Source organism: Scedosporium apiospermum, assembly GCF_000732125.1.
Source record: "Scedosporium apiospermum strain IHEM 14462 chromosome Unknown SEQ_SAPIO_0143, whole genome shotgun sequence".
In the NCBI taxonomy this organism is placed as follows: domain Eukaryota; kingdom Fungi; phylum Ascomycota; class Sordariomycetes; order Microascales; family Microascaceae; genus Scedosporium; species Scedosporium apiospermum.
Window position 1 is genome coordinate 1,596,211 of NW_015971844.1, and position 21,193 is coordinate 1,617,403.

General features: G+C 53.2%; 3 protein-coding genes and 2 pseudogenes across 3 annotated transcripts; 3 read left to right on the forward strand and 2 right to left on the reverse strand.

Annotated features, from left to right (window-relative positions):
* Positions 1-2,596: 2,596 nt before the first annotated feature.
* On the reverse strand, positions 2,597-4,564 carry SAPIO_CDS9735 (putative glutamate--tRNA ligase, cytoplasmic; the record flags this gene model as incomplete). Its single annotated transcript, XM_016791061.1, has 2 exons — positions 2,597-4,106; positions 4,176-4,564. 2 exons carry the CDS (start codon positions 4,562-4,564, stop codon positions 2,597-2,599), a joined length of 1,899 nt encoding a protein of 632 aa, XP_016639571.1.
* Positions 4,565-4,999: 435 nt separating this feature from the next.
* On the forward strand, positions 5,000-5,952 carry SAPIO_CDS9736 (50s ribosomal protein l1; the record flags this gene model as incomplete). The annotated part of the gene is made up of 2 exons (XM_016791062.1): positions 5,000-5,226; positions 5,295-5,952. 2 exons carry the CDS (start codon positions 5,000-5,002, stop codon positions 5,950-5,952), a joined length of 885 nt encoding a protein of 294 aa, XP_016639572.1.
* A 153-nt stretch (positions 5,953-6,105) lies between these two features.
* On the reverse strand, positions 6,106-6,990 carry SAPIO_CDS9737 (annotated as a pseudogene; the record flags this gene model as incomplete).
* Positions 6,991-9,456: 2,466 nt separating this feature from the next.
* Positions 9,457-11,484, forward strand: SAPIO_CDS9738 (annotated as a pseudogene; the record flags this gene model as incomplete).
* Positions 11,485-14,779: 3,295 nt separating this feature from the next.
* SAPIO_CDS9739 (uncharacterized protein) lies at positions 14,780-20,532 on the forward strand (the record flags this gene model as incomplete). The annotated part of the gene is made up of 3 exons (XM_016791063.1): positions 14,780-18,594; positions 18,685-20,322; positions 20,466-20,532. The coding sequence occupies 3 exons, from the start codon at positions 14,780-14,782 to the stop codon at positions 20,530-20,532; spliced, it is 5,520 nt and encodes a 1,839-aa protein (XP_016639573.1).
* Between the last annotated feature and the right edge of the window lie 661 nt (positions 20,533-21,193).

The window sequence follows — 21,193 nt, forward strand, 5'->3', positions numbered from 1 at the left end:
AGTACATGCATCTGTCAGGAAGGAAATAGCCCGGACCCGGTGCATGGCCTCGATGGCAGGAGCTCAAATTATTTTCAGAGATTTTTGCGTCGAGAAGCAGACTAGACGACAGGGATCACATGAAGCAGCACAGGTCTTGTACTCCTCCACAGAAACCAATTGACGCCGTTAGAATCGGAGGGCTACGTGCCCCTGATATCATGTCCGTGAATTCCTCCCAAGAATCAGGATTTTTGGCTCTCTCAACTAATCAGACCATATACATAAATCAAGCACAGGCGTGTCGGATGTTTAGTAGTCCTTTGACCTGCTAGACTGGCCGCAAGACGCTCAGCTCTCACTTTTATATGTGGATAGCAGCCATCGCATCATCACTGACCTTCCAGTTACACTGAACACGGAGCTACATGCCGTTGCAATCATGCAAGGTACGCGGTATCGCCGGCCCCTCGGAGTGGCCAAGGAGGAACGAAGAAGCAGTGTTGTTCACATCAGCTCAAGCATGAGGCTGGATGTGGTCCGGATAAACCTGCCGATAGCTCCTGAGCCTCTTGAACCTCAAGGCAACCCTCCAAGTCGACCCGGCTTTTCATGCTGGTATATACCCACACGGGATGCTGCTTTCAGGGTAAATACGATTCCACCAGAGCCATGCGGCCAATCCCGGCTGTCGGTGTCGATGGCAGTTATCGTTTTTGTTGTTCCCTATTTATAGTCAATCCCGAGCCTAATATTGAATTCAACCACCCTTAGCACCATAATACCTTGATATACGTCTGTCGTACCAAGGTTCTGGGTGATGGAGAATGTTTGATTTGTCTGAGTAATTCGAGGTGTTACGCTTTTTTTCTCCATCGCTGCTCAGCCAACCTCGGAAAATGGCCCCATATTCATCTTTAAGTTTCCCAACTTCTTTTTGTTTGGACTCCGTCTCTTCAGTTCTGGTTAGTTCGTCTAGGTTTTCTGAACCCATAGGACGCGAGTCAAAGGAGTTCTAAGTCGGGACCGTTGTGTCAATCCTTCGAAGCGGCGCCTAGGCAAACATGCTCGTTATTCTCATCGCCTGAGCTCCGCCCGAACCTAAGCAGTCCCTTTTTCTTTGCGTCGGCTCGTCCCAATGGCTACATAGAATTCCCGCTATAAGCCTCCCGTGTTGAATCAGGAATTTACACCCGCTTTTAGCCATGTCGTGAGCCGGGACGGGACAGGAAGGATAGCCATGAGTGGGCTCGACAATACAGGTTTTGGCTCGTTCTCGAATTCCATATCTCTATTGCCTAATGAAGGATTGCAGGTGCTAGTTGCTGATACGAGCTGTAAGTAGATATTGCTTGATAGGGCACCTATTCCAGGAGCTTCCCGACGAGATAGGTTGCTCTCATACCCCGGGACTGGGCTTCATGTCATCCGAGTTGGGCTCAAAAAAGTTGGGTGATTTTGTAAGATACCAAGCCCAGGACTCGCCTCGAATGTTGAGTTAATTCAGAGTTGGCAAGAGCGGTTTCACTTCAATGACCACCCATATGGCATATATCTCAATGGTAAAGCTGAAAGGTATCGCTGGGGTTCACTAACATTAGAATCAGAATCGATAAAGCTGCCGCCCGGTTCGCTTGCCAATCCAGGAACCCGGAATGATATTGATATAAGACCGGATTAGCCTTCACCGATTCATTAGCCGAGTGCCTGCGTCAGGACTCTCCTCTCCCACCATGATCTTACAGCCGTCAACTGTTTACTCCTCCTGAGCGTTCTCTTAACCGAAGGTGACATGGCCCGGCAGGTCCGTCATGATCGAGCGTTCTGCTCGTTCGATTCTTTTCTTACTTTCCGCCCGCGGTGGCGACCTCTTTTCGTATCGGCGGACGAAATGGCCAAATAATATAAGCTATCGCACAAGCGACGGAGGTTCGTTTCTCCGTCCGATTTATCGACCCTTACGCCCATCGTCCTGCTGGGTCGTACCCGGGAACTAACTATAGCCGCTGAATCCTAAGAAGGGGGGAAAAAAAAAGAAAAAAAAAAGAAAAAAAAAAGAAAAAAAAAAAAATAGACGGGGGTTTCACCGATGGTCCTGGGGGACCAGAGACTTATGTCGAGGTTTAGTCTGTCCTAGCAGATAGGAGAGCTTCAAGTTCTCAGAAGCGCCATCAGGACCAGGATCATGGGACTATCAAACACTTTCGTAGTCTTGCCTAGATGTTGTACTCAGATTATTGAGCTTAAAAGGGATGGCTATTTTTTTTCTCTCTCTTCTATTTACATCTTTGTAAATAATTTCCGTCGCATGGAAGCCATGTGCCACGCAAAATTAGTCTGGCTGGACGTGATTTCGACGGTTCCGCATACTTCTTACTGGACTTCGGGTCCGGAGGTATCTCAAAGAGATGGCCGTTGCCACGAATCGGCTAAGCCTCATATTGCAAAGGAGTAGAGGTACCTTCGTATGCAGGGCCGGTCCTCTAATCTAGACCAAACTACTTCCAACAATCCCAGGACTATCCGTAGTACCAGACAGGGTACAGTAGTCGAACACGAGCGATAAGTTAAGCGACCGGGCGAGATGCTGCAAATCTCGAAAGGGCGTGATTCCTATCTATTTCGACTTTCCGGAGGGAATTGCGAAAAGAACCACGCGCTTGGCCTCACCCTCCTTCCAGTCAGCAAGGCCCTTGTCAACCCGGTAGAAGCCCCGGCGCTCGAGTTGGATGATATCATCCTTCTTAAGGAGAGCTACACCCTCATCACACAACGCCTCCTCCATAGACTCGGTCACTGGGTTGAGGCAGTCCTCCAACTCGTCATCCGGCTCCAACTTATCCTTGGTAATAAGGTAATCGAACTCCCAGAGCTCGGCCGGGACGAGGTTTGTACCCTCACTGGACAGCCAAGTAATCTTCTTCTCGGTAGACTTGAAATCTCCAGCCAAGTTCAGCTCACAAGTAAGAGTCTTGATGGGATCGCTTGGGTCGATCTCTCGAACAAACGCATTACCCCAGGACATGAGAGTAATTTCCTCGTCCTTCTTAAAGGACTTGGCATCGGCCTGGTCAAGAACGATATGCGAAGAGTACGTGACCTTCTTGGTGCCAACTTCCGGGTTCTTGGGGTGCTTGGGCTTGTCCTGCTTGAAGGGCTCCGCGGGCGCTTCCTTGCCGGTAAGCGTTACCTTGACGATATCCTTCTTCAGGACAGCGGTGTGACGAGGGGCCACAGGGTCAATTTCCTTGATGTTGGTGGCCCAGAACGACTTCCAATCCTGGAGAGAGATGTTGCGACTCGGCCCTTGCCTGATAATGAAATCTCGAAGAGCAGCAATGGTCATACCACGACGGCGGATACCCCTGATGGTTGGCATACGGGGGTCATCCCATCCCCAAACCTTGCCGGTATCTACGAGCTTCGCAAGCTTGCGCTTGGAAAGGAAGGTCTTGATAAAGTTGAGTCGTGAGAAGTCCCAAAGATGAATCGTGCGAAGTTTCAAGGTGTCAATGAACCATTGGTATTGAGGGTTGCGGTCCGTGTACTCGGTGGCCCTTAGCGCGTGCGTGATTCCTTCGAGGCTGTCTACAACCGGGCACGCGAAATCGTATGTGGGATAAATCTTCCATTTATTGCCGGTTCGGTGATGGATGTCGCTGGGGTTGCACCGGTAGACCACGGGGTCTCGCAGGGCCTTGTTCGGGTTGTCGATTGAAATCTTCGCACGGATACAGTTCTTGAGCCCCTCCTCCGAGCCTGCCTTCATCTCCTCGAAGATACGCAAGTTCTCCTCGACAGATCGGTTTCGGCGCTGAGATTCGATACCGTCGAACCGCTGCTTCTGCATCGTCTCAGTGTCGGTATCATCTGCGTACGCATGGCCCTCGCTAATGAGCCTCTTGCACTCGTCGTAAAGGTAATCAAAGTAGTCCGAGGTGTAAGACAGAGAGTCGGCCTTGATGCCCATTAGGCGCAAGTCCTCAATGATGGCATCCTGGAACTCCTCGCTTTCCTTCGCGGGGTTGGTATCGTCGAGTCGAAGACGGAGCTTGCCGTCATATAAGCGGTGGGCGAAGTAGTCGCAGAGGAGAGCGGCCTTGGCGTGTCCGATATGAAGATATCCACTGCTACTGTTAGCCTCGGAATCTCAAGGGACGACGAGGAAGAATGGGTTGGGATGGGTTAGGACGGACGATGGCTCGGGCAGGAATCGAGTAACGACACCCTTCTCTGCATCCGGAAGAGTGATGTTGTAGCTACCGCCGGCCTTTCCAGCAGCAGCCTGTTTTGCGGCCTTCGCCGCCTCGGCAGACTTGATCTCTTCCTGAATTTCGGGATGGTTCTTCTCGACGAAGGTGAACCATCGCGACAGATTGGCGAGCGATCCCTTGCGAACGAATCCGAGGGCAGCCCGGTTGCTTCGAAGCGCAAGCCAGATCTTGGTGTCGATGTCCCCTAGAGTGTATCCATCGATGTATGAGCGGAGGGTAAGATGCTTGTCGAGTGCACGAAGGTGGGCATCAATGGACTTGAAGTCCCCCGCTAGGGAGGGGACAAGGGCTTGGAGCTCGTCTGGGGTCATGACTCAATCCGAACCTATTCTGAGATGAAAGTGAGCGGAAATGAACCGTAGACGATCTTCGACTTCAATATATAGCTTTGAAGGTCGGGAATTTCGGAATTGAAACGGTCAATGACTCAATAATCACCTTCGTATCACACACTGAATGGGAATTTTTGCGAGTGGGGTGCTCGTTTTCGAGTCAAAGTTGTTGCTCATGGATGGCGGGGTAAATTGGGCAAGGTACAAGGGAAAAGTCAATCGAGGTGTTGTCAGCACCGATAAGATAAGAAAATTTCCGCCTGAGATTTAAGGAGTGAGGAATTATTTCTTCGAAAACGCGACCAGCAGACCACCAAGAGCTTTTTGAAGATCTCGGTTGAATATGTACCACGCCCTCTAACGCCAACCTCACGTACCCGAACGATGGCGTCTGGACACCAATGCCTTGCCTCGATGGCAAGGCTCACGATTTCGAGCACACAACGTCCTCTCGCCACCCAGGTTCGCCAGACTCTCATACCATCCATCACCCAGGTCCGGTATGCGAGCGGAAAGTCCAAGAAGAAGACGGCAAGCAAAGCGGGAAGCAGCAAAAAAGCCGAGAAGAAGAAGTTGCCAAAGCACTTCAAGTCTTTTGACCCTACTGAATACCCTCAATTTTCCCTATGCGATGCTATCCGGTGAGTCTGATACTGGGGAATTCCTCGAACCATCTCTTCCCATGAGACCCTAACATTTCATCTCCAAGATACCTTCGAGCCTACGAGGTTGGCAAGAGGCCGCTCGGCGTTAAGTACGAGCTCTCAATTCGTCTTAAGACCATGCGAAACGGTCCCGTTGTCCGAGATACGATCAAGCTCCCTCATCCCATCACATCGGGCGAACGATTCGGCGTTATCTGTCCCGAGGGCAGTGAGATAGCCGTGCAGGCTCTCCAAGCAGGAGCCACCGTCGCCGGCGAAGAATCAGTCTTCGAGAGAATAAGGAACGGCGATATGCCGTTCGAGCGTCTCCTCTGTCACGAAGACAGTGAGAATGCCCTCAAGCAGGCGAATCTGGGCAGGCTCCTCGGTCCCAAGGGTTTGATGCCTAGTCGCAAGCTTGGCACGATCACGAACAACATCCGCAAGACCATGACATCCGGGGCTAGCGAGTACCGTGAGCGTGTGGGCGTCGTTCGAATGGTCGTTGGGGAGGTTGGCTTCACGCCTCGAATGGTTGCGGACAACGTCGCCGCCATGGTTAAGGAAATCAAGTCTCGATGCACTGCTCTGGAGGATCTTACTGAGAAGGCCGTTAGCGAGGTGGTTTTGAGCTCTACACACGGACCCGGATTCAACTTGAACGGAAAGTTCCAGTCGACGGATCCAAATGTGAAGGAGGAGGACTTGGCGGGAGTCATGTAATCTGCGTTGGGAACTGTACATTCATTGTAACACTATTAGCCATGTCATATCACTCTGAAGATTATCTATTTATTGGTATCTCATAAAAGCAAAATAGACGTGTCTCTCCATCTAGTCATTAAGGTTTTCCCCGGTTCCTTTCTTGCACCACTTTCATTTGGAGCTTCTGAGAGCTACCACAGCCTCCTGCGCAGCCCCCAGGTTCCGATATAAGCCTAGGTATTTGAGAAGCCTAGACTGAGCGCGTGGGCCTGTCGACTTTGCTGCTCTTAATGCGTTTCCGAGATCTATCAGGATTGTGTTCCGGCACTTGAGGACCCGTTCTTCAGCTCGGGTCACAAATGGCGTCTCCCGCCCGATAGTGTCTGCGAGCCGTTCAATGATGATGAGATCTCGGACATAGGCGGTAAGTTTGGTGGGGCTGGTTCCGACAAGGGGTTCCAAATCGCTGTCGTCCTCATCATCACTATCTTCCTCCTCCTCCTCGTCGCTTGAGTTGAATAAATGACTATTGGTATCGCCTTTGGGGTTTCCGGAAGGGGAGTTTATGGCTAACAGATGCTCGAGATCCGACAAACGTTCGTCAAGCTCTAGCATGCACCTGCCGGTCTCGATCTGGTTTCGTACTTCTCCAAGGTCTGCGTTCAACGCCTCCACTTCCCGACCCCGCGCGCCGACCTTCGATTTGACTTCCTCCACGGCTCGTCGAAAACCTAATAATGCCACCTTGACATCCTCGACCTTTTCGTTTCCTCCGCGTAACTCGTTGCCGAGAGATAGGAAGGAGGTGTAGTTGTTGTTTACGAGCTCCAGAAGTTCTGCGCTGATGGCGGCGCTTCTCTCGCGCAATTCGGCGCGAAGGTCTTCAAGCGTCTGGTGCCGTTGTGGGAGAGACGACAAGTATTCTGCTGGTTGGAAGTCCGTTGTGAGGAAGTCGGACCTGGGAAGGGCAGTTGGGAATGGCAGAGGGGCATCCTCATCCTCAGAGGATGATGACGATGGTAAGTTGAAGCCGGTAGATATTTTGAGGCCCGACATCTTGGATTCTGGGGCTATACTATATGCGTCCAGATACCCGCATTCACTGGGGCGCTTCCAAGACTAGGGCGATAATGCCCTTGTTGCGAAAATATGGACTTCGCGTACGATTCAGATGCATCCAGATTGCAGATATACCGTCCTGATGGGCTTCTTGAGATGAGCTGGAAGCTCACTGCCAACTCTGGCTCCTTGTGGGCCAGTCTCCATTACATCATATATCATATATCGTATAATTGCATGTTATGCGTTGCTGGTGAAATGTATAAATAGACGAAAAAGCCTCACGTGCTCCGGCCGAAAACGAATGCCAAGAAACTATCCATCAAGGTGCGATATCGGCAACGCCATATTCCATGGGGGGACGAATCTAGTACTTCGTACATCGTAGAATGGTGGGCTCGCTGAGAACTCAGCACAGCAGTGAGGACTCATGGCGAGGGACCCCCACCTGGTACGACCATCATTTATGTTTTAGACAACAGCCGCCTGCCGAGATCCCTCATCTCCGCTTGCTAATGCTCTCATCCTTTCTCAAGCCACCTTGGCGATTTATTGACAATTTATGTGCGCCCCCTCGCGAGGAGGGCGAAAAGCATGGGTTGGATTGATTTCCCTGCCCGTCAGGAACGGGCTATAGATAGGATACGAGTCACATCGGTTGGTATTGGCTGAACGCCACCTACCCTGAACCATGAGAAGGATTCTCATCCCGCAAAAATTGGGGTCTTCAGATCGAGGGCCTGTGACAAACCGTTGCCTAATTGGGGCTTCTAAGGCCAATAAAAACCCCGCGGAGACGATCAGGTCGTGGATAGCTCACAAGAGTTTGGAGGGGCTATAGGACGAGGATCTACCAGCATACTTTATTGTGGATGGTGGCTCGCTTCAACAAGGGCCAAGGTGTGTGGGTCGCTTGGGGGCAATCGCACATTGTGACTGGGATGAGTCCTCCGCGTCTAGAGTCGTGTACCTTGCCGGTGGAGTGGAGCTCGCATCACCGAGCTCCGAGCTTCCGAGCTCATGCGAGAAAAAAATTCTTTCGTTCCGTTCCGTCACAAGAGCAAGAAGACGAGCGAACAGAAGGAGAACCTTGCAGCAGTCGAAAGTTAGGACCCGCCTCCCACGTCGATTCCATGAACTAAGTTTGAAGACAGTAATGGGGGCCCTCAATGCCACCGATGGGCTCAAGGATGAGCTCCAGAGCAGGTCCCCCCAAACTGAGAACAGAAAAAGGGAACTTCCATGCGCCCAATCCCGGATAAGATCTGATCTGTGCTGTAACGTACTGTACCTCGCTCCCACACAACGCACTACATGACACTCCTTCGCACGCAAAGTTATTTCAAACGCGTAAAGTGCCAGCAGAGGCAATCAAGACAAGCCTAAGTAATAATAACGTGGGTGGTCTTTTGCAGCATCAGCGATTGGAGGGTTCGGTGAAAGGTTGGGGTGGGCCAATGTTGGAACGTTGAAGTGTGTGGGCAATTTTTTTTCCAGGTCGGCTCCCGACGATGGAGCAGCATTCTGGGGCTGGACCAGTCTGGAGCCAATCAGATGCGGCGCCACTCCACCCGGCTTATCCTGGATGATGCTGGTTAATCTTATCAATCTGATCAATCAGTCGAGGACCCCCCCAACCCGATCACGTCCCCGTCGTCGTTCCCTGTTGACTCCTTGATCGGAGCCTCTTGTTCAAGATACAATTACAACCAACACCCCAATTTTGAAATGCCAATTTTGAAATGAAATTCCATCTGTGCCTTTGGTCGCACTCATCGTCGTCAACTTCGTTTATGCTTGCATTGTGCCGATCTATATTCTGCGTTGCGTCAGCCCAATTCGGAGCTTGGAGAGAGCACTGAAGCTGTCAGATTATCGACCCATCGATCCATCTGCGGTGACAGAACCAAGACTTTGAGGGCTAAGTTTGAAAAGGCGGGCTTTGAGACCACTTCGGCACAAGCCAGAATTTTCTTCCCCCACAGCAGAACCGACTTTCCTGCTGGGACTTCTCGCTCAACCATTAAATACTCTTTTCTTTCCTTCCGACCTTTGGGTCCTTGCTGTTTGGTTTCGTCTCTTTTTCGTTACCACCACTCCAACACTTGTCATCACCAAAATACCCTAGCCGTTTGACTCAAGAAGAAGATAACGGGCCCTGTCGTCTATTCGACTGTCATCTCTCATTTTTCTTTAACCCCGAACGGGTCTTGACGTGCCATCCGAGACCTTACCTGGATTGTACATCCACATCTGCACATATATCCCATACCAACGTGCTTACGCCCGCCGCAAGCACTCAGACCACGGGAAGAAAAAGAAGAGAAATATCAAATATACCAGTATTTATCCCCCCGTTTGAGAGGGGGTCTTAAGTGCATGAAGACCGAATTCTGTGGCGAATCGGAGGCGGGTGTTGACCTTTGGGGGCTCTCTGCAAAAGCAGTGGGTAGAAGCACCACAATGGCTGCGGCATTCTCCGACGACACCGCCCGCCCACACCCACCACAGGCCAAGATTGAGCCGAGCCCCCGAAACCCCTCACTTAATGGCGGTCCACCCCAGCAAAACCTTTCTCAGGCCACTATTACCACCGCCACCACCGCTCCAAACCGCAATATTTCACAACCTCCTCCTATCAAACCCAGCCGAACGCTTTCGACTGGACTCCTCCCGCGGGTATCCATCCGACCAAGTCCGCTAACTTCGACTTCTTCTTCGCCGACAACTGCATCGCCGTCCAATGCACGCATTAACAAAATGTCGATGGCCTCTGTCATAAGCCCGGATCCGACGCCTCCGCCGCAGCTCATTCCGAAGGTCTCCATGACCACGAAAGAATGGGTGGTGCCTCCGAGACCTAAACCCGGAAGGAAGCCCGCCACGGATACCCCGCCGACGAAGAGGAAGGCCCAGAACCGCGCAGCGCAACGAGCATTTCGGGAGCGCCGTGCCGCCCGCGTCGGCGAGCTCGAAGAGCAGCTCGAAGAGCAACGTGAAGAACGTGACAAGACTGAGCGCGAGCTCAAGGAGAAGATCCGAGTTCTCGAACTTGATCTCCAATCTTTCCGTTCGAAATGCTCTCTGCTCGAGAATCTGCTCGAGCGCGAGCGACAGGAGCGTATCCGTGTCGAGAGCGAGGCAGAAACACTTCGCCGGCGCTCGGAATCCACTTTCTCTAATAACCACAACCGCGGCAATAATCTCCCCAGCATCCAGCACACGTCGAGATTCATGGCCGGTGGCACCCTTCCATATAACCAAACTCCCCAAATGCCACTCGCTGCAGTCAGCTCACCTAGCGAGAGCCGGACCGTGACCCGGACGGCCATGCAGGCCTTTGCCATTTCGCAAATCATCTCCCCTCCTGATCCTTCAGACCCTCTCAGCAATCCAACGGACCTTACCTGCGGAAACTGCCAGCCCGACGGTCCCTGTGCTTGCGTAGAGGAGGCGCTACGATCCGTCCAGGAACCTACTTGCGGAAAATGTACCCTCGGGACAACCTGCCAGTGCATGGAGGAGACCCTCCAGACCCTCGACGCTTCATCTCTCCCACCGCCACAGCAACAGCAACAACCTAAGCGATCATCTTCGCCGTCTAATTCAGGGCCTTCGGGTAAGCGTTTGCGGGCGGCTCCCTCGGCAACACCGATTACTTCTATCGAGACGGATTTTACAAACGCTTTCAAGAAGAAGGAACCTTTAGAACCCGTAATCAATAGGCCATCTCAACTTCCAAGCCAACTATCGATAGATTTTACGCCTCGGATTACTATCCCTCCTAGGGATTCATGTGGTTTCTGCGAGGACGGGACGTATTGCGTCTGTGCAGAGGCAGCCATCTCAGGCTCTTCCCTAGGTGAGAGCAACGACTCTTCGAGCTCTCTCCCCTCCATTTTCTCCCAGGAAAGTCAAGTGACGCAACCGACGCAAGGTCTGTCGCCTCCACCTGAGCCCGAAACTCTACTGCCGCCCATGGCGATGGAGGTCACCTCAACCGGCGCTATCAAGCTGCGTCAGAGGCAAAAGCTTCCGAGCAGCGCTTCGACGACTTCGTCGAAGTGCGGACCTGGAGGGCCTGGCACTTGTGCGCAATGTTTGGCCGACCCGCAGTCTGGGCTGTTTTGTAGGACACTTGCAGCTATTAACAGCGCAGGCAAGTCCAAGAGCGGCGGCGGCTGCTGCGGCGGTGCCGGTCCCGGTGGCGGCTGTTGCAAGTCGAATAGCAACGGCGGCGGCGCCAGCAATGCCACCACCAAGAGCCAACCTATCTCCATTAGCTGTGCCGATACCTACAAGACGCTCGCGAGCCACCGTAACTTTGGCCAAGCGTTCGAGGAGATTGGAACATGGCTTCCCAAGCTGAAGGTTGTCAAGCGCCAAGATGAAAGCACGCCTCCAGGGCGGCCGGCCGTCGAGATTGATGCGGCTAGTATCATGACGACACTCAAGTTTCTAGATGTTAGGTTCCGTGCCAACAAGCAGTAAGCGGCGCAACTGGCAAGGGGGTGGCGAAGGGGTGCTGGAGGGTGTTTGCTTTGTAAGGGAATCGGGTTGACAGGGGCATGCTTCGGGTCGGGTCATAGAAAAGTTACTGCAGAGTTTTTGATAGCATTTCGTGTTTCTTTCTTTCTTTGTTTTTATTTTTACGGGTTCGGCGGGCTGGCGGCGGTGCATGATGCGGCTATTGTCACTGGAAGAAACATTAGCGAAACACCCTTTACGTTGAGAGCGTGGTCTGGTGTCTCAGCGAAGGTTTTTAACTATATAGTCATTACAACATGTATAAACGGGAGCACTTGGTGCTACCCTTCTGTATCAATCTTGTGCGCATTGAATGTATACCTTTTGTTTTGTACATTCTTCATCTTCCTGTTAAATCCTCGCCCTCGAGCTATTACTATTTCTTCCGCTGCCGACGCGTGAGCATGATCGTATTTCAGGAGGTGTGGCCTATAACAAAACTCATCACGTCTTCCTACGTCATCTATGCTCCTCTCCAGCTCTGTCCGTGGGATATAAGCAGAGCCGTTATGAAATGCTACCTTATTTCGCACAGCTAGCTGATCATGCACATAATCCTTGATACATAGTGTAGATGTGTCTCTTGTGTAGCCACAGAGGAAAGGGGGGGGGGGGGGGGGGTCCCGAATATATTCTCTACAGGCGTTGACGTAGGAGGGGAGGTGAGGGTCTCCATAGACGGGAGAACACATGGCCGTCAGCCGTACCTACAGTAGCGCCGTGGCTATTGGGGGTGTGGGCCAGCAGTGCGTTCTCCAGAACACGAGAGCGAGGAGAGGTGACACGGCACGATGGGGATAGCTTATACGGCGGTGGAGGTTGTGTGCAATGGGCAGTGCTAGGCTTGGTGGCATGGCAGAGGATGTGACAGCTCTCCGGGAATACTGAGCTTAGATAGAGAGGACATGTTGCTGAGAGATTGGGGGAAACATAAGAGGGTGAAAGGAAAGAAGGACTGAAGCTGGTCTCGAGGATATATGGAGTAGCTCATCAGAGCGATGTGTAAACTTCAGCCCAGAGTGTGGGCACAAGAAGAGCCCTGCAACCTGGCCGAGATCATGGTACGACTCGAGTTGTCAGCGCCCAGCACATCTCCCACAAACAGCCATTAAGAACGAAGCAGCAAAGGCAATTTTCAGGTGGCCGGGTCACTTGACCCAACTGTCGAGATGCCAGAAAGTGCCTTTGGGCCGGTACGACGGTGAGCTGTAGGCGGGCTCTCTTTCTCTCCCTTTCTCTCTCCAATCATCAGGGAGATTCCGGAACAGATCTCGGCGGGGCTGTGTCGATGAGCTGAAATCGTCTAGCATCCCAACGGGTATCTCAACGGAAGATAGGACCGCCTACCAAGAGCTCCTGGATGCATGGATGCTCATCGATCCGACCCGCAGAAGAGCAGTACACACGTGATGGATTTCCCAAAAACCATCGCACGACGATTTTGGGGGGTGTGGGTTAATCTTGCCAAGTCCCAGTTATTTGTCGGGAGGGTGAGACAAGAGAAGAGCGTTCGCTTCAGATACAAGACTCTAATGGCCAGCTATGCGGTCCGCCCAGGTCCAGACTCGGGTGTTGCGGTCGCGGTTGAGGCGAGTGAAGAGAGAAAGAGGGAAAAGGTGGTGGGGGAGATTGGAAAAATAGGACAGGCATGATTGGGTGCTGCCTGTGTGAGTTGGCGGGCAGGCGTGGACGATGGAGATTGGACGGCCTTTCGTATGGGTCTCGCCTGGGATGGCGGATGGGGTCGCCTGGCCAGGCTGGGTCCTTGTCTTGTCAAGCCGCCACTGGACGTGGTTTTGTCCCCTGCCATGCAAGGACAACTCAGAGGAGCCGGGAGGCCGGGCGTCGGTGGCAACGCTTCATTTTTTATCTCCTTCGTCTTGTCTCAGCTTCTCCAGAGAGGCGAGAGAGGAGAGGGAGTAGAGGAGAGTAGGCATCGTCATCCTTTATGGATGTTTCCCACGTTGCTTTATAATAGAGACTTGATCAGACCAAGAAGCCGAGGCGGTGATGTACCCCGCAACCATCACAAAGATCAGAACCAGTCAGGATCCTGATCTTCTTCTGGTCCTTATGAACCCTCGTCTTGCCAGGCTGCTGGATCTCACCTTGTACTGTCAAGCAATGAGAATGCCATCGAATACCAAACTATGGAACCAAACTGATACGTACCGGCATGAAATTGACAATTCGATCGCTCCCTTCATTCCCATTTAATTGCCCTGCATCATCGATACGCCGGAAGAGTGTAGAAAAGGGCAGTGGCGTGCGACTTGCCAACTCATTTGGCGCCCTTGCTGCTTGACGCTGGCATATAATTCCGAGTGCTAATGGGCCCTAGCTGCAGCCAGCACAGCAGCTCATCCGTCGTATCGTCGCGACATGCTTGGACCTTGAACTGTGTTGTCTTACAATTGTACTTCCCTTCTTCGGTTCTTCCGTTCTTATTTGGGAGCATCGCTAGCGACATGGGCGGGGGAAGTACCTCGTAGCTTGTAACTCACTGCTCTGGTACAGCAAGACAACCCCAACTCGCTCTTGCCGCCTTGGCTCTCGAACTACATCTACATGCAGATCTCTCTTTCTCGTCCATTTCTCTACCCTCACCGAGATATTCTATTCTTCTTTTTTTCTCCTTGACCCCAGTAATTGTCCTAGTGGGGTTTAGACAACTGACATGAGCAACTTGTTCTCGCACCTTTTGTGCCAACTCTCTCCCTCCTGCTGGCTCACCTGAGCCAGGCCAACCTCTTCTACCCCTCAGTGCTTCCACGTTCCTGCCCTGGCGCCCCAATCCCGGCCCCTTCCCCTCCCCACAGAGCGACTGGGGGGCAGGAATCCGAATAACCCCAGCACTCAGGTTACCCAGCTTTGTGCTCCACTAACAAAACATTCTCGAGCCCAACGCCTTTTCTGCCTTCTTGGCCCCCCCTTTCTTCAATCCTTTCCCGAAAGCTGGTATGCTCTCAATCAAGCGCATATAACCTTTCGGTTGACGCCGTTGATCAACTGCTCCTTCGCGCCAGGAGAGCTAAACCTTATCCTCTAGCTTCGGGCCTCTAGCGCAAGGCACACTCCCAACATCACGCCGCTCCCCACCACTTACTACTCCATGGGCGCATTATGATTTCGATGCAGCGTTCATTGTCCTCGCCCGTCTGCATTCAGTCGTCCTCGCGTACGTTTGATGGAAGAGGAGGATTGGATTTCTTGCGATCCTGGCCAGATCAAAGGGAACTGTAATGCTGATTCGAGCTCGATGCCTGTAGAGCCTTCCGACGCGTCGAACTCTGGACCTCAAGCTGCTAGATCGCCCACCCCGCCACTGATCGACGATACTCTCGATGCGCCACGGCGGTCGCAACCGCGATTCGGGTCGCGGAGCCCGAGCCGTGCGCCGTCCGACACTATCACCACTACCGCAGCCCCTCCCTCGACGACACGCCGGAGCGATGATGGCTCGAAGAGACCTCTCTCCCTGCAGCCGCCGAACCCTTCGACTACCTCCTGGCGGCCCATTATAGCCCAACCCGCCATTCCCCCTCGCCCGTCCACTCCACCGTCCCAAGAAGCCACCATGCCTGCCGAGACCCCAGAGTCGGTCCCCGACGACCACGACCGAGAAAAGGCGCCACCGTCCCTTGCGAGCACCCTCCTGCCCGATCTATCACTCTACACGAACCCCGATCCCGTTCCAGACAATGATACGACCACTTTGGAAGAGCTTGCCCATCTAGTGAGGCTAAGCAAATATCAGGAGCGCAAGCGCGCAAACACTAGGATAAGGCTACAAAGGAGTTTGATATCTGCAGCTCTCTCCGCAAGGCTGACGCGCTGCGGGGAGATGGCGCATAGGAACCTGGTGGACTGCTTCCGGACCGATGACAAGAAGACTTTTGCGACCCTGTACAATGCCATCCATGACGTGAGAAAGAGCTGTGATGAGCTGCGGCGGTACACCCTATTGGAACCCGAGATGGACTCACTGAACTCATCTGCATTCAACTCCGCCGAGAATCTGAGTGCTACTAACAATCCCGTGCCAGACCCCGGTGCCCCCAGCTCTCTTGTCCCGTTTTTGAATGACATCTCCGCTTCTGCCCGGGAGGTTTTCTTGAATTTCTTGACCCAGATCCGAGCGAACCAGGATTTTTTAGCCGCGAGATTATGCTCTCTCTCTAGCTCTGAACTGACAGCTCTCACAAGCTTCCATCAGGGGTTGGAACCCATCGAATCTGTGCTGCCCTCCCATCTTAGCCGACCTCCTGCGCCCCGTGGAAACACAAGTACTGCGAACCGTAACCCTGCTCATACCACGAATACGGTGGGCCGCCTGCTCTCCTTCCAAAGACACGATCCCCTTTCCGCCCTGATCCATACTTGCTTCGCGAACTCTGCTGGCCCCGATAGCGCCGAGGATAGAAGGAGGACCCAGATTTGGGCCGCCGCGTGCTCAAGACTCATCTCGGAAGCCAAGTCCGGTTTGGAACCTTTCTTGCTTTCTGTTTTGAATACCTGGTCGTCTATGCGGGACTGGTCCGGGAGATCCAACATGGAGTGGTATCTCATGAAGATTCTGGAGGATGGTGCCTTTTTGCTTGCTCGCGCCGAAGACCAACATGGGACGAGATTCCATATTTCCGGGTGGGCGCGTGAAGGGAACACAGCAGCCGAGGATTTTTACCAGCGAGCCGTGGGTGATCTTTTTGCAGTAGTCGACGATGATGATGCCACGGGAATTCCAGAAGGCTTCCTGGAGCTAGGAAACGAAATCATCAAGCAGCTGGATCCCCAGCTTGCGGACAGTACCAGGAGATTCTTGGTTTGTAAATGGCTCTTCCAGACTTTCCTTCTCCGTGCCGTCATTCATCCAGAGAGCCATGGCATGATGGCAGAGTACCACATCACCGAATATGGACGACAAAAGATCCTGTGGCAGGTGGCCATGAGAGCTATGCAGTATGTTGCCGAATTTTCGTCCTGGACCAAGAAGGCCCCGCTCTCCATCCCTTCCAAGATTCAAATGCATATCGAAAACATCTTCAACAAGCTTCGTGGTTCACGTTCCTATACCCCTGCTGCCAAGCTATTGCCTGCCCGGTCTGTGACTTCTCTCCGGGAGACGGTGGAAGTCCACCCTTACCTGGTCATCAGCCCTGCGGACCTGCTAACCATGGTCAACGCCTTGTATCCTGAGCAGCGACCCCAGTCTCGTGCTTCGAGTAGCTTCCGATCTGGGGCGCCATCTATCTCTGGTTTCTCTACCATTTCCCAGCCTGTCTCGATAGCGTCTCGCAACAACACTGGCAACAACAATAACAACAGCAACAACATTAGCAGCAGCTTTGATACTGCATCCGTCCTCAGCAATAGTGTATCTTCCGTAATGAGTGATGCCGCTAGCTCCAGGGAACCATCGAGCCTCGACCAGCGGACGGGAACTCCTCTACGCTACACCCCACCAGTGGCCGACCCTCTCAACTCTAATCGAACAAGCACCTACGAAGACGACGGATACCGGCTGAGGCTAGCCTTGCATGAAATGTCACAAGCATTAGGGCTTGAAGTCATGAATGGATCCTGCCACCCTTGCGCTGAGCGATGGGCCGTTTTGTTTATCTCGTCCGATGGAAGCCGCCTTTCCTCCCAGATGACATTTGATCCTGACGATGATCCTGACGAGGATGAAAGCTCTTCTACTACAGATACCGACGAGGATGAAGAAGAAGAAGGACTCGAGCTCGACAAGGAGTATTCTCAGCTCAGGGATTCCATTATCAAATTAGTTCAAGATTACGAGATCCCCCGGACCATGGCTCCAGAAGGAAGTAGGACTCAGCTTAGCAACCGCGCCACAGGAATCAAGAAGTACCGGCACAAGAACAAGATCATCACATCGGAGAATTCTACTCGTAGCCGAAATCCCTATTACCAACGGAGCGAGAGCACAGACGCCCAAGCGAGGTCTCTCGAGGCAGACGGTGCTGCCGGGCCACTTGGGAACCCTGAAGCTGAAGACCAGGAATCCTCAACTCTAGTGGCCATGCTTAAGGCTGCCTCTTCTCAGTCGAAGGCCCAATCTGATTTCGTGTCTGCGCACTTATACTGGAAGACTCTTCAGCAGCTCAGCTCACTAAAGTCCCCAAGTCTTCGCCAAAACGGTTTCGCCCATCTTCTTAACATTTTCTCTTGGGGCCCCAAGGACTCCATCCGCCGGTCGGCTGCTGCTATTGAGGATTACGACGCTTGGCTAGTCTGGTTGAAACAAAACCAGGAACGCCTGGAAGGCCACCTCGATGGCATGTCGAAGCGGCTGCGTGCGCTTAGGGACAAGATGTGGTACGTCACCGACGTGCACAACTCGGCGCCCTACGAGCACAGCCGCAACATTTGCGTGGCCCTGAAAACTATGGGCCTGCCGCGGCGATGGCGGATGAAGGCCAACAACGCCCGGGGCTCCAGCGCGACGACGTACATCTACCGGACAGAATCACAGATCATGGAACTCCTCGCGGCGACGGAAGAACAGGGCGGCCCCAACAAGTTGAGCGACGATCAGGCAGAAAAGACGATGAGGTGGCTGCAGCAGTATGGAATCGAGTCTTGGTTCTGCCGGGGCGAGGAGCGCATCCACCGATTCTGTCTTGAGGTGGACAACTGCATTGGTAAGCTGATTGGGGAGAGTATGGTCGACGCGCCGGTTCTCTGGTCTAGTGAATTATTTTTGCGGGATAGGAAGATCCTCGAAAGCAACAAGGGCGCCGGGGGACGCGACAGGGACTCCTTCTGGGGCGGAGATGATACCTCTAGCATCCTCTCGGATTCTGAGAGGAGGTTCGGCACTGGAACCCGACCATTAACGACCCTGCGAGATCTACGCAATCTATCGGGTTTCAACTCGAGCCAGCAATCGTTTGACTCATCACGATTCAGCTTCTCGCGAGTCAGTGCTAACCTGTCGGATATCCTTGACGGCCAGGATTATTTCGGCGCCTCCTCACCGGTGCATACCATTGACCCTTCGACCACATTCTGGTCGCCGTTCCAGTCGACTATGTCTCCGAGCAACGCAACGTCCCGGGCACACTCTCCGACCTCTAGTGTCACCAATCTCTCTAGTACATTTTCCCATCAATACCACAACCCCTTACCATCTATTACTAGTCATTCCACCGGTACCGGCAGACCAGGGACTGCGACCTCTTCGAACGAGACAGTGTATCAACAGCGGCTATCCGAGGAGAAGTCGAAGTTCTTGGCGGAGCTTCGACAGACACTCACGAGTCTCTTGCTGTCCGATCTCGGAAACCTAGTGTTTGTGCGGGGTTCCGAGACAGACGCTTGGTTCGATGATCTTGGCCAACAATGTATCGACTTGCAAGAGTCGACAGACAGAAAAGCGAGGAGAGCTGCGGCAGCGGCTGCTGCAGCTGCTGCCAATTCTTCGGCAGCTTCTACTCCGTCTTCGAAGAAGGATAAATCAGCCGGACCATCCCCGCGTCCCAGGGTTATCGAGAAGAAAAAGAGCTTTGGTAATTTACGAGGAGCGGGCGAGACATCTGGAAGTGGAAAGGGCGGAAGTGAAAGCACTGGCACGGAGACCCTGCCAAGGCAAGTTCAAGCTCAAAGTCAAGGACACGAGAGCTCCACGGCGAGCGCGAGCGATACACTTACCGCGCGGAGCGGGACGTCTAACCGGGGTGGTGGACCTGACTTCCCATACAAGAAAGCATATCAGAGGCTCCTTCGCATGTTCGCCATCCACCCCAACCCTTACGTGAAGCTTAATACTCTTCACGAGCTCAAGCATCTCATTCTCTCATCCCTGACCTTGGGCGGCTCTAAGAGAAGTCGGCTTGCCTTGGCGCGCTCGGAGCTACAAGCGGCTGCGGCCGCGGCAATGGAGGAGCAAGGAGTGCGGCAGATCCCGCTCGAAGATGCTATTGACAACATGAAGGAGAGAAGATCGCAGTCGACGATTCAACCGGCGGGACCCACCTCGTCCGCCGGAGGACAATTCAGTACTACCGGTTTGGATGGCAAGGGGTCTACGGCCGCCAACGGGGTTAGTATGGATTCTGTGGTGATGGAGGTTCTACTATCACTCTTTAAAGACGCCGGGATCCGGCCAAAGACGCTGTTCCGCGACCTGCAGTTTATCGCCGCCTTTGTGCCGCCTTCCGTCCTAGACAAGACGGACCGTGGCAAGTCGTTCTGGGACGCCGGCATCGCCGCGATGCGGCTGAAGCAAGAAGTTTGCCAGACCATGATCAAAGTGAGCGACAACGTGGTAGAGCACTACACGAGCAAGCGCAAGCAGGCGGCCGACACACTCACGTCAAAAAGCGACGGATCGGAGCAGCCGGCTTCGTCGGCATCCCCTCCGCCCATCACGAGCAAATACACGCTCGCCGACGCCGTGAGGATGGTGATCATCACGGCTAAGGAGGGCCACGCGGCCTCGCAGCGCGAGCTGGGCCTCTTCTATCTCTCGCACCCGGAACTCATCGATCGCGTGACGATGCCGCTGTCCAAGCCGCGCGAGGTGTTCAAGCAGGCCATCATGGAGAAGTACGGCGGCGGCACAGGCAGGGGCGGGTCCGGTGTGAGATCGCACCCGGGCGACAGGGAGAGGGCGAGGGCGTCGGGTGGCGGGGCGCAGCACGGGGGTGGGGATGAGGGCACTGGCGAGGATGTGCGGAGTGATCCGGCGCTTATGTGCGTTGCCTGGCATTGGATGCAGACGGCGGATCAAGGGGGTGATAAGATTGCCATGGACTTTATACGGCAGCAGGGTTTGGTGTAAGTGGTAGTAATGGGGCATAGAGGCTGGGCCCATTTCTGTGTTCTTGTTTTTTGCTTTCTGTTTCCTCCCCCTTTTCCCACTTCATTTTTTTTGCATTGTCTTGTTCAGCATTAACATATACCATGGTCGTTCTACTTAGCTGGACGAAGGATCTGGAACGGTTCTTTGTGGGATTGATTCAGCGCAACTTGCTACAGGTCGAGTGACATGCGGAGTGAGTTGCAGCTTAGCACGGTCTTGATACCCGCCTTTGTTTCTCTCTCTTTTTTTCTTTTTTTTTCTGTCCATCATCTAGAGGGTCGTTTCTACCCTCATGCCTCGCTTTTTAGTGATGTCTCGCTCGCATGTGCCGTCTATGCTTGGTCTTTTTTTTGGTTTTGACTCAGTTTTACAGGGCATGGATGATCTCTTGGGTTTAAACACTTCGCTGGATACCGGTCAACATAGAGAGATACCGCGGTTCGGGTCGTATTTAGGTTAGGGATCTATCTATACAGGATTTGTACGTTTCTTGGTCTTCATAGCGTGTGGTTCTTCATGAATGAAAAATTTGTTTGGTATATTTTCCAAGTGTTTTCGTCCGATCTTCCACAATACAGGGAGAGATTAAATCTAACGCCAGACTTCAGCCAAGCCGGCATCGACAGGCACAGATTGCACTTTGTCCACCATCCCCGAGTCAGGTGCTTGAGGCAGTGCACTGAGTGCAGCCGTGGGCCGCGCTAATGCCACCTGCGGAATTAGCACAGACATCCAGAACCCCTCGAGGAATCGCGATTCCGCACCGGTCTGTGGAGAAAGTCGGGGTGGAACCCCAGCGGTGGTCTCATTTAATCCTTTGGGTCCAAGCCTCTCTCCAGCACACTG